General features: G+C 41.5%; 2 protein-coding genes across 3 annotated transcripts in view; one reads left to right on the forward strand and one right to left on the reverse strand.

Annotated features, from left to right (window-relative positions):
• The window catches only part of xpa (xeroderma pigmentosum, complementation group A), a 38,044-nt gene extending 28,617 nt beyond the window's left edge, over positions 1-9,427 (forward strand). The window contains exons 6-7 of one of the 2 annotated variants that reach the window (XR_008570662.1): positions 7,911-8,033; positions 8,711-9,427. The gene's annotated coding sequence lies outside the window, so the exon portion shown is untranslated. Of the gene's footprint in view, positions 1-885; positions 5,834-7,910; positions 8,034-8,710 lie in introns of those variants that run through there. The other variant, XM_054778800.1, reaches the window with a different exon arrangement.
• On the reverse strand, positions 3,754-6,861 carry LOC129182546 (fibroblast growth factor 20-like). The gene is made up of 3 exons (XM_054778801.1): positions 6,180-6,861; positions 5,231-5,334; positions 3,754-5,140 (listed from the first exon to the last, which is right to left on the reverse strand). Exons 1-3 carry the CDS (start codon positions 6,505-6,507, stop codon positions 4,895-4,897), a joined length of 678 nt encoding a protein of 225 aa, XP_054634776.1. The 5' UTR covers positions 6,508-6,861; the 3' UTR covers positions 3,754-4,894.
• Positions 9,428-10,388: the final 961 nt, after the last annotated feature.

The raw sequence follows: 10,388 nt of genomic DNA on the forward strand, positions 1-10,388 counted from the left end.
GCAACAATTTGCACCCTTTAATTTGTGGATCAGTAATGTTTCATGAATCCGTCTGCCCAACTAATTAACTTTTGTTGCCCTTTAGGATATTGGTGACCAAAGTGTGGCCCGCAGCTTGTTTTTTATTGGCCCGCAGCTCATTGTAGCAATAAAATTAAACCAAAAAATGAAAAAAATAGACCAAAAAGGAAAAATGTAAAGAGGAAGCTGAAATGTTGATGATGCTAATAACTAATAACAAAACAAAGCTTTGTCTTTAACTATGTAAAAACGTTATTTGAGCCTTTTTACAATATAAAAAAAATACCTAAATCATCAAAATATCAAAATAATAAATAAATATCAAAGTGCCCCCTGCATCCTTTGATTTTCAATATGCGGCCCTTGGTGGAAAAAGGTTGAACGTCCCTGCTTTAGGGCCACCGTAATAAACAAATTTGATAAAAACATTGTTTTTGACACTCGTTTACAAGACAGCAGGGTTTGTTTTTTTTTAGTTAAATTGTGACGTCTTCGAACAGCTTTCAAAGTGGACGTTCCAATTTAAACACTCATAGATGTGATTTCTTAAAAACCAAGGACATGCACACCAAGCGCCAGTCAGCAACCAGTGCTAAGGTGAATTAATTCATTCTTATGGCCACTGTTGCAACTAATGTTATTATTTTTTGTTTTTAAAAAAAATGCTAGCCCTTAAGTTTGGCGCCTGGGGTGACCACAGTGCATTCATTGTAAGATACAATGACAAACAGCACCATCTGGTGGGGCACTGCCCCCCACCGCTCCCTAATGCAGAGTCACCATTGCTTATAAATAGAACTTTCCTTTATTAATGATTTTCCTCCTCTGACTGTTTGCTGTTGGACGGTTGCCTGCTGGATCCAGTAGGGGAGATCTAACCATTTGATGGAAAGCCCCACAGAGGACTGCAACACAGAGAAGGAGGGGGTTGGAGGCGGGATACTACACACACATGCGTCTACTGCACACTCATGGACACACACATACACACGCACGCACACACACACAAGCCTTCACACATCAGTCAGACATGCCTCTGGTCAGGAGAACCCCTGGCTCACCTTCACACAGATTCATAGATCACACACACTCTCTCTCTCTCTCTCTCTTTCTTACACACACACAGAAGTTGTGCTGACATGAATCTATGCAGTCACTTTGACTCACATAAACATGCCTCCCCCTTCCCAGCACACACACACACACACACACTTCAAAGGAAGATTGCAGCATGACAGGCTGCAACACTTCCAACCCACATGCAGTGTTTCTGTTGGTAATTCCTCCTCTTACAAAGCCACCTGTTTCTTACAAACCTTCAAGTCATACCTTCCTCTATCTGTCCTGGTTTGAACGGCAACACACACACACAGACACACACGCACACCATAAATGCATGCTGGTACTCAGCTGTTATTTCTCTGAGGTCCTCTCACCGCACAATGTGTGCCCCTATTAGAGGATTAAATCTATTGCCTTAAAGCTTGCTTTGATACATATCTGACTCAAGATGGCCAATCTAGGTGAGATCAAAGGTAGTGAAAAGTACATTTTAATATTTTATTGTTCCATGTGTTTCCCAGAACCTCACAGATTCGTGAGGATATCAACAACTCTGCTGTGGCTTTGTGTGCTTTCTGTTGTGAAATGTCTAAAAATGCACTGTGCACTATACCGCCTCTTGCCATTGTGAAGACAAGGAACACAAATGTAAATGCGCAGTAATTGCTGCTGTTGTGGATGGTGTTATTAACCTGATGAATCTCTGTGAAACAAAAACGTTATGTCTAACTAGAGAAAATTAGCCAGTGAATGTCAACTAGACTACAATGGAGCTGCATTAAAATGAATGATGGGAAAGACGGTAGAGTACAGTGCAAATCACATGACACCAGATTTACGCGCATGGTCAGAGGCAACATTAGCAGTTGCGGCCCCAACCCTTGCTGCATCATTAAATCAGCTGCTTTATATTACAAATGTTTTATAGACCATTGAAATGTATTACTTTTTTTTCACCATTTATTTTCTATTGCTTATCCTGTTCACGGTCACGGGTGAGGTGGAGCCTATTGCAGCTGACGGGGTACGCCCTGGGCAATCAACGAACAATGAACTCATTTGAAATCGTTTCAGTGACCATTTGGAGCCCCCTGTGCAAGCTTCTTGGCACAATGCCTTGACATTTGACAGTGTAGTGCAAAATATGACAATTCCTTCACCAATTCAAAGGTTAAATAGTCTAAATGCTCAAAAATCAAGAAGAAAAACAAGTGTTATGTGTCACGCAATAGCAATTCATGGATGTTTTTCTGAACTTTTAATTGGCTCTATGACATTATTACTGACACAATGTGTGTGTCTTACTCTGTCAGAGCAGTGTATTCAGTCTGGGTTGTTCCAAGAAGAGGGGATGACTCACCTGTAGGTAGGTAGGTAGGTGAAGAGAGAGATAAAGGAATGATGAAGGAGAGGATGAAAGACTGATGCAGAGCATCCGGCCTGTCAGTCACTTGTTAATTGTGGCACACGTCAGTGGAAGTGCGAACTGTCTCTTCACGCTGATGACCTCATGTTATTTTTCTCCTTTTCTCCTCAATGCTTCCATGAAGCAAACATCTTGTCACCTCACAACCTCCTTTCATTTGCCTCTGCTGTTGTTTAAAGGGGAACTTTACTGTAAATGAAGGAGCAATACTTCCTGTTTATTTCATTCCCAATATAAAAGTCTGTGTGTGTGGGGGGGTTGGTTTATATCCTCAGCAGGGGTTAATATTGTCCAATTGAGTGTATTGTTCCAACCAAATAATGAAAAAGAAAAAGACAACAAACCTTTTACTGTTTTATTGAAACCCCTTTTTTCTGGTGACCTTTATCATGCTTGTGAACATAATAAGTGGACACCTGCCTCCAGTCTGACATTAAAAATTTAATACAGAGTAAAACCAATATCAAGAATCTCATTCTACCTTATTGTATCTACGCTGCAATCCATTTCAATGAATTTTTAAAGGTTTTTATTTATTTGTTTTACTTACAGTAAGTCAGTAGTAATATTGGTACCGTTAGTGACCTGTGCCGATTAATGGGAGCCAACCACTAAATTATTGGAATATTAGCCATAATTTATCATGATTTTAATGTAAATGTCAGTATTGTACTCAGTATAGGCACTAACTCATCTCTTGACCTCCATTACCTCTGTTAAGGTGTACTTATTTGTTTCTCTAAATTTTATGAAGCCACAAAATGTAATCTCGGTTTATGTTTTAAATAAAATCTTCAGAATATTTTATTGAGGCCTAGTGGTTAGCATGTTGGCCACACAGTCAGGAGGTCGGGAAGACCTGGGTTTGAATCTCCGTTGGGCATTTCTGTGTGGAGTTTGCATGTTCTCCCCGTGCGTGCGTGGGTTTTCTCCGGGTACTCCGGTTTCCTCCCACATTCTAAAAACATGCATGTTAGGTTAATTGGCGACTCTAAATTGTCCATAGGTATGAATGTGAGTGTGAATGGTTGTTTGTCTATATGTGCCCTGAGAAGGACTGGCGACCAGTCCAGGGTGTACCCCGACTCTCGCCTGAAGTCAGCTGGGATAGGCTCCAGCATACCCGTGACCCTACTGAGGATAAGTGGCATAGAAAATGGATGGTTGGAATATTTTATTTAACCACTCAACTTATCTGTATTGACCAATTCAGTTCAGGATCAATTCCAATTTCTAGACACAAGCTTGTCCAATTTATCATCACTGTCCAATAAAAAAACAAATATTTAAAAGTTGTATTTACTTTTTTTATATGGAAAAGTAAGAAAATACATTATTTTGTATCTCTAATTTTGGTGTCTCCAAATTTTTTGAGAACAAATATTGATTTTTGTTGATTTTGACTAAAAAGACAAACTACACAACTTGGGGATACAGTACATGCTTTTCACTGGACAATGACGCCTTCAGTTATAACTACTGTAGAGGAATATGCAGAGTCGGCACACAAATTCAAACAACGGCAAAATCGATCATGTTTTTGGGTTTATTTTGTGTCATACCTGTAAAAATATATTCTCAAAATAAATATATGAAATAAATATGAAACTTTGTGTCCTATGAATTAGAGCCTCATAAATAAGTTTAAAATCTGTCAACAGGTCTATAAGTCCTTGTGAATCCTGTGCTCATCGTTTAACTGCAACCAGCGAGAAAACAACATCATTCCTTCACTGTGTCCTATGGATGAGAGGTCACATCCACCGTAGAAGAAGTCCTGCTTGTCACCAGGTCGTTTTCTCTTATTCCACAAGTCCGCTTTCTGAACATCAGCAGTCAGCGCCATACAGAGCAAACATGGCTGCTTTCCAGTGCATAAAACTACCTTTTTCTGTAAACCAGCCAGACTGTATAGCAGATTATACATTTTTGTGGTTTACTTAGCAGCCTTAGAAGCATTTAGCATCAAAGAAAGGAGCCTACAATGAAGTAGAAAAGGCTTTTGCAGGCAAAGCAAAAACTATTTCTAGCTGCTGCTCGTTAATAAACTTGTCTTTGCTCACTTAAGCATGCAGATGTGGACAAGCAGGTAGTTGGAGACTCAAGGGAAATCCATCTTGGCTGCTGATGCCACTGCATATGCCAATAAAGGCATAATGGGGGTGGGGGGTTCTGTTTCTTTTGCATCATCCACAGAAGATCCCTGGTGCTTTTCTGTCAAACTCCCTTAAACAACTGGTTCAGCAAGGGTCGCTATCCTTCCGCCGTACCAGCAATCCGGGGTTTGGATCTGGTGCATTTATTGTGATCCCTTTTGGATCATCCATTGCCCACAAAAAGGGGGCACGTGAATGAGTTCGGTTTCTGGCCAACATTGGTTCAGCCTCAGCTCTGGCCCAGTATATCCCTGTATAGTTCTGGTACTCTGTCTGGATCTACAGGCCTCGGCAAGAAGTGCGAGAATCTCTGATGCCGCCGCGATCTTGTGCCATCCCGCGGTGTCCCGTCTTTGTTCAGGGCGACAAAGTAAAACGCTCCTTTTTCTCCATGCCTATAAATGTTGGATGAGTAAGTGTTATACCAGTTCTCTTCAAATTGCTCCCGAAAAACGCTCTCTGCTGATAGCTTCTCCTGCAAAAACAAAAAAAAGTCAGTTTAACAATCTAGACTGTGACTCAGATCGCGTCACTGGGAAAGTCATACTCCATGATATATACATACCGAGCCATATAGTTCTCCCTTGCTGTTCATGGCCAGGTAGAGGCCACTGTCCACACCTCTGATGCTGACCAGGCCCACAGCCAGACTGATGAACTCCAAAATACCTGTGCACACATGAACACACATTTAATGACAACGATATCCTGCTCTACCTTTATTTTCCAGATATGTTAGATAAATAAAGCAGCACTATGACCTCTAAAAAGTGATGTTAGAGATCTGGAATGGTCTCTGCAATGAAGTCATTATTGGATCTCAGCACAAATGAATCAAATGCCAGAAGAGTTACTACCACAGAGCAGCTAAATAAATCTCAAAGCGGCCTACTTTGATGTGTATGATAAAGCTTTTGATCATTTTTAAAACCCTGTATATCAAGAAAGCTTACAGTGTGTCAATGTCCGAACAGAGTAGTCCAGAAAAAAGGACATTTTGTACACTTGATTTTTATGGCTTGGAAACCTCCCTACTGTATACCTTTTTGGCACTTATCTATAGTGTGTTTTAAATTATTTGGGGTCCGACTGTACCCCATTACTGACAGTATGTTGCAACAGCTGTTGTCACAGTAGTAACATGCTACATATAGACCTATTATTAGTAATTGAATATGAAGGGGTTGCCTTGCAGGGGAAGTTCACATTGACCTTGAATGTTTGCCCTATCTCATGAGCTCCAGTGCTGTCAGAGAAGTGTTAATTGTACAATATTTTAATTTACAATAGTGTAATACTGCACTGCATTATACAGAGAGCTGTTTATAATATTTTGGTTTCCCAAGAGTCTAAATATTAGACAGTTCTCAGTATGATGCAGTGCAGTTCTAGTACTCTGAGTATTGTTATCCTTATATTTGGGTCTCGATTGTGCAAGTGATCATAATGTTTGTATTTAAACTTCAATTCCCAAACATCCTAAAATCAAATATGACTTCTACTTGCACGCCTACCGAATCTGCTGTGGTCCTTCCTGGTTCCCTGCACGGTGCCATCGGGGTGTATTTCCAGGTGGAAGCCAGTCCTGCAGTAGAGCTGCCGCCGCCTCAGAATCCCCTTCAGGTGGCTGAGGTCCGCTAAGCTCCGGGACAGGCGTTCGGATGACATCAGGTGCTCCTGCTCCTGCTGCTGCTGCGCCGAGCCCCCCACCATCATGAGTCTGCTCACGGAGTTGTATTCCACCGCGCCGGCTGGGGTGAGAACGAAATGAGCGCCACCCGTGGAGGCAAAGCTGTCCAGAAATCCGTTGAAGATCCCAACCTCAGCTGCTGCTGCTGCCATCACAGTGAAAACACCCGTTCGGGTTTTTTGTGTAAGATCCAATGTGGAGATCCGGAGAGCTTCTCAGCGGGGGTCGGTGCTAAACAAAAGTTTAATCAGCACCTCGTAGACCTGATGTACATACAGATATCCCTCCAGTAGAAACCTTGTCTTCTGCTTTGCAGTTTATCAGTGCATCACCTCGGTAGTCCTCTCCCTCTCCTCGGGCATACTCCTCTTTGCTCCACTGCACATTAGAGGATGTTCCTCTCTCTCCTCCTTAATTCACTTGTTTCGTTTATTCATCCAGCGCTTCCTGCTCTAGCAGCAGAATGAAGAGCATGTAGCAGCAGCTTATACCTATATAATGCACTGAGACACCCGGGTTGCCTTTTTATGCAAATGAGACCTGATCTCCTCCTTTATGGCGCATTACTGCGCTGCCCCTCAAAGGGAGCCATTCACCCCCTCTTCCCCTGACTATTTGGTGTGTAGTTTGAGCGTTTGCAAATGAATGACCATTTATCAAAATGTGATTTTATTCTCTTTCGAAGCGTGCATTACAAGCTGAAAAAGTTATGCTGCAGCAGAGCGACTGCGGATCATTTTAAACCAATCATGTGTTTGCGCACTAAAACAAGTGCAGCGACACTGGTGTGAAGAATAAACATGACGAGTGTGTGTATGTGTTTGTACCAAACAGCATGAAAGTGATCCTCCCATTACCCTAAACGCTTTACAGTCCCACGCCCCCCATTTGGAAATGGCTCAGGTGCAGCGAGAGGGAGAAGGAAAGCCCCCGTTTGCGTAATTTTCACACACGGCTGTTGATTTATTGCCACCGCGTTTTATGTAAGCCAAGGGCCCGTAGAGGCGCAACGGCACACACACACACACACACAAACACGCACACATACAGCCGTACACACCTGTGCAAAGACATCACTTGCCTGTCAATCCCCCCATTGATCTTTCCCGGGATCTTTGAACAGTACAGGAGCTCATACATCCTTAATTGTGGTCTTAAAGGGCGAATCAAAGACGCAGAGGCTTCAAAGTGAAGAAGCTCTTGTAAGGGGATCTGGGGAAAACAACGTGGAGTGGGGAAAATACCTGTTTGAACTGAAATACCCCAACACATGACACTTGGACGACTGAAGGGGAAAGACAGAAGTTATTTCAAGTCCCGGAATTTTTTTAAATGAATTGTCAATTGGCACTAATAAGGATTTGTACAATCAAAAGCTGGCCAAGTCAAGTGTCAAGGATAAGCGAAGACAAGCACCTTACCCGCCACTTCTCAACAGTTCCCAAAAGTTTCATACTTTCGTAAGACTGTGTACTAGCAAAGTTAAATATGAACTCAAAATGCACGCAACTAACTTATTCATTCATTTATTTTCTATACCACCTGTCCTCATTAGGGTCAGGGGTGAGCTGGGCCCTGTCCCAGGGCCCCAACCAAGATTCAAACCCTTGAGCTACGGACTGTGCTGATCATGCTGAGAGATGTTCCTAATATTCTCGCCATCATGCAGCTAAATAAGGTAATAAAAGTGTTACAAAATGATCTCAATGTGATGCAGTATAAGTTCTACACTCCTGCAAAACCCAAAGGCAATAATAGTAGAGACTCAGTAGATACTGTAGATGTTGCATATATATCGTAGCTAACAATGGTTTCTGAGTGAGCATATTATACGCAAAAGAGGAAGTGGATGCAATATGACGAATACTGAACAACTTTCATCAAATCAAAACGTTTCATGCAAAAATAAAAACAGAAATCGCGTCAAATGGAAAGTAATACTGCATATGTCAATGCAGGCACAAAACATTCACATGCATGGCTTCTGTCCTCTGTAGACGCTAAACTAAACACATCACCCTTAAGTTTTGTCTTGACGTTGTTCCAATGTAGACATTCTTCTTAGTCTGTCCTGAGCTCAGCTTAGTGACAAAATGTCCTAGTTCGTTTTGGGGGAAGGGCAGCATAGCAGCATATCATGCACTGTCATGACTATTTAAACTGTTTCAATGATAAAACTGAAAATCATCACTGTGCTCCTGTCTACAGTACATGTGAGCCAGTTGTTGTAAGCAATATGGCAGAGAATAGAATAGACAGTCAGTATTGCATGGTTAAATGCACTGATAAAATGTTGACTTCCATCCAACACAAACTTGACATTTTTTTCTTCATGTGCACTCTCTGTTTTTTTAGGCAGTGGATCAGTTTGGACCGGGAGCCCAAGTTTCAGTTTTATGGGGCATTGATTTTGGCACCTATCCACGTGCGCGTGCACAGCTGCCCCCACTCCCTCGGGACTTGCAATAATGAATGACTTGAAGCTGAGGTAGAGTGTGCTTTGTGTTGGTGTGTATGCGTGTGGGAGGGTGTCCATACGTGTGTGCCTGTGTGGTCACTATGCAGGTCAATTTGTGTTTCATGTTGATTTTCGCCACAATGACAAAAAGGCAGAGGCATTGTGTGACAATATTGTTATTCTGTTTGAGCAATGTGTGTGTGTGTGTGTGTGTGTGTGTGTAGTTATCTATGGTGCTTGTCCTTTCATTCACTTTCTCTTGATTCATAGGTTATTTACGACTAGAAAAGAACTTTCTTCCCCATAGGGAATTGATCAGCGTTTTGCCCCCCAGGCTGATCAGATCCTGATATCTTAGGTATTGATTCGTTCAGAATAAAGACGTCAACTACAATGGCACATTTCCACATGAGGTGCAAACTGAAGTGTTCCCATGGTCACATGGCTTGCTAATCCATAATGATTTCTTGGTTTACTGCTTCCTTAATGGCATTGGGCAAAGTGAAGCCAACCATGTAGGCCACGGGTGTCAAACTCAAGGCTCGGGGGCCAGATGTGGCCCTCTACATCATTTTATGTGGCCCGCGAAAGCCTGGGAATAATGTGTGTCAATAACGTGCTTCACCTTTTTCCTTCTAAATGTATTTGTTCTTTCATTTTGACAGAAAAATTGTAGTGCGTGCAGTTCTTCTAAACTTTATTATTATTTGATCATGAAACAAGCGATTCCAAGCTTTTTTGTTATCAAAAAAATAAATACTTGAATGTCTGCTTGTCACCTTGACATTCTAACTTCACTGTTGATTTCAAAGCAAGTTATCCACCAATTTGTTAGTAAAAATAGAATAATACATGAGCAATCATGAAGTTATATTCATATTTATATCCATATATATTGACAGTTACAAGTGGCCCTCCGAGGCCAGCCGTTACTGCGATGTGGCCCTCAATGAAAACGAGTTTGACACCCCTGATGTTGGCACTATTTCTGTGTGGAGGAGGGGGTGCGTGCCTGAAGAAAGCCCCGAGGGTACACCACCCCCCGCCTGATCCCAAGCTGCACCCACCTACACAAAGAAATTACTAATCGAACGGCTGGACAATGGAATAACTGAATAAGTACCCTAAAGGTTAATGTTGTAAATTGTTGTCAGACTGGTCTGACAGGATTCTGGTGGTCTTTAACAATGGAAAAGTTCGTCATTGTTTCTACATGAAATGTGTAGGCCGACATATATATTTTTTTATGCATCAGATATGACCGTTCACATTTACCACAAACCTGCATGTTTGCACTTCAAACATCAACCACAGCAAATGCATTTGAAATCATTTAAAATATACTGTTTGTTTGGATTTTTTTTATTATTATTTTTGGAAACTGGGAGGTGTTTTAAAAAACCTAAATAGTAATTGAAATATCTAATGATGCTCTCACTCAGGACAGAAATAATGAAATATTTATGCATAACTATCTATTTCTATCCCTCAATCCAACACCACGCTTTTAGTGCAATTGCAATTGTGCGTGCAATCAAAGTAATTACCATTCATGTTTCTCTGTAAAGTGATTGA

The sequence above is a fragment of the Dunckerocampus dactyliophorus genome, chromosome 6 (assembly GCF_027744805.1).
Source record: "Dunckerocampus dactyliophorus isolate RoL2022-P2 chromosome 6, RoL_Ddac_1.1, whole genome shotgun sequence".
NCBI classification, from domain to species: Eukaryota; Metazoa; Chordata; class Actinopteri; order Syngnathiformes; family Syngnathidae; genus Dunckerocampus; species Dunckerocampus dactyliophorus.

Coding starts and splice junctions, on each gene's coding strand:
- LOC129182546 (XM_054778801.1), bottom strand. CDS start 6,507: ATGGCAGCAGCAGCAGCTGAGGTTGGGATCTTCAACGGATTTCTGGAC. Junction 5,335..6,179: donor GAAGGACCACAGCAGATTCG/GTAGGCGTGCAA, acceptor ATGTGTGCACAG/GTATTTTGGAGTTCATCAGT. Junction 5,141..5,230: donor AGGGAGAACTATATGGCTCG/GTATGTATATAT, acceptor TTGTTTTTGCAG/GAGAAGCTATCAGCAGAGAG.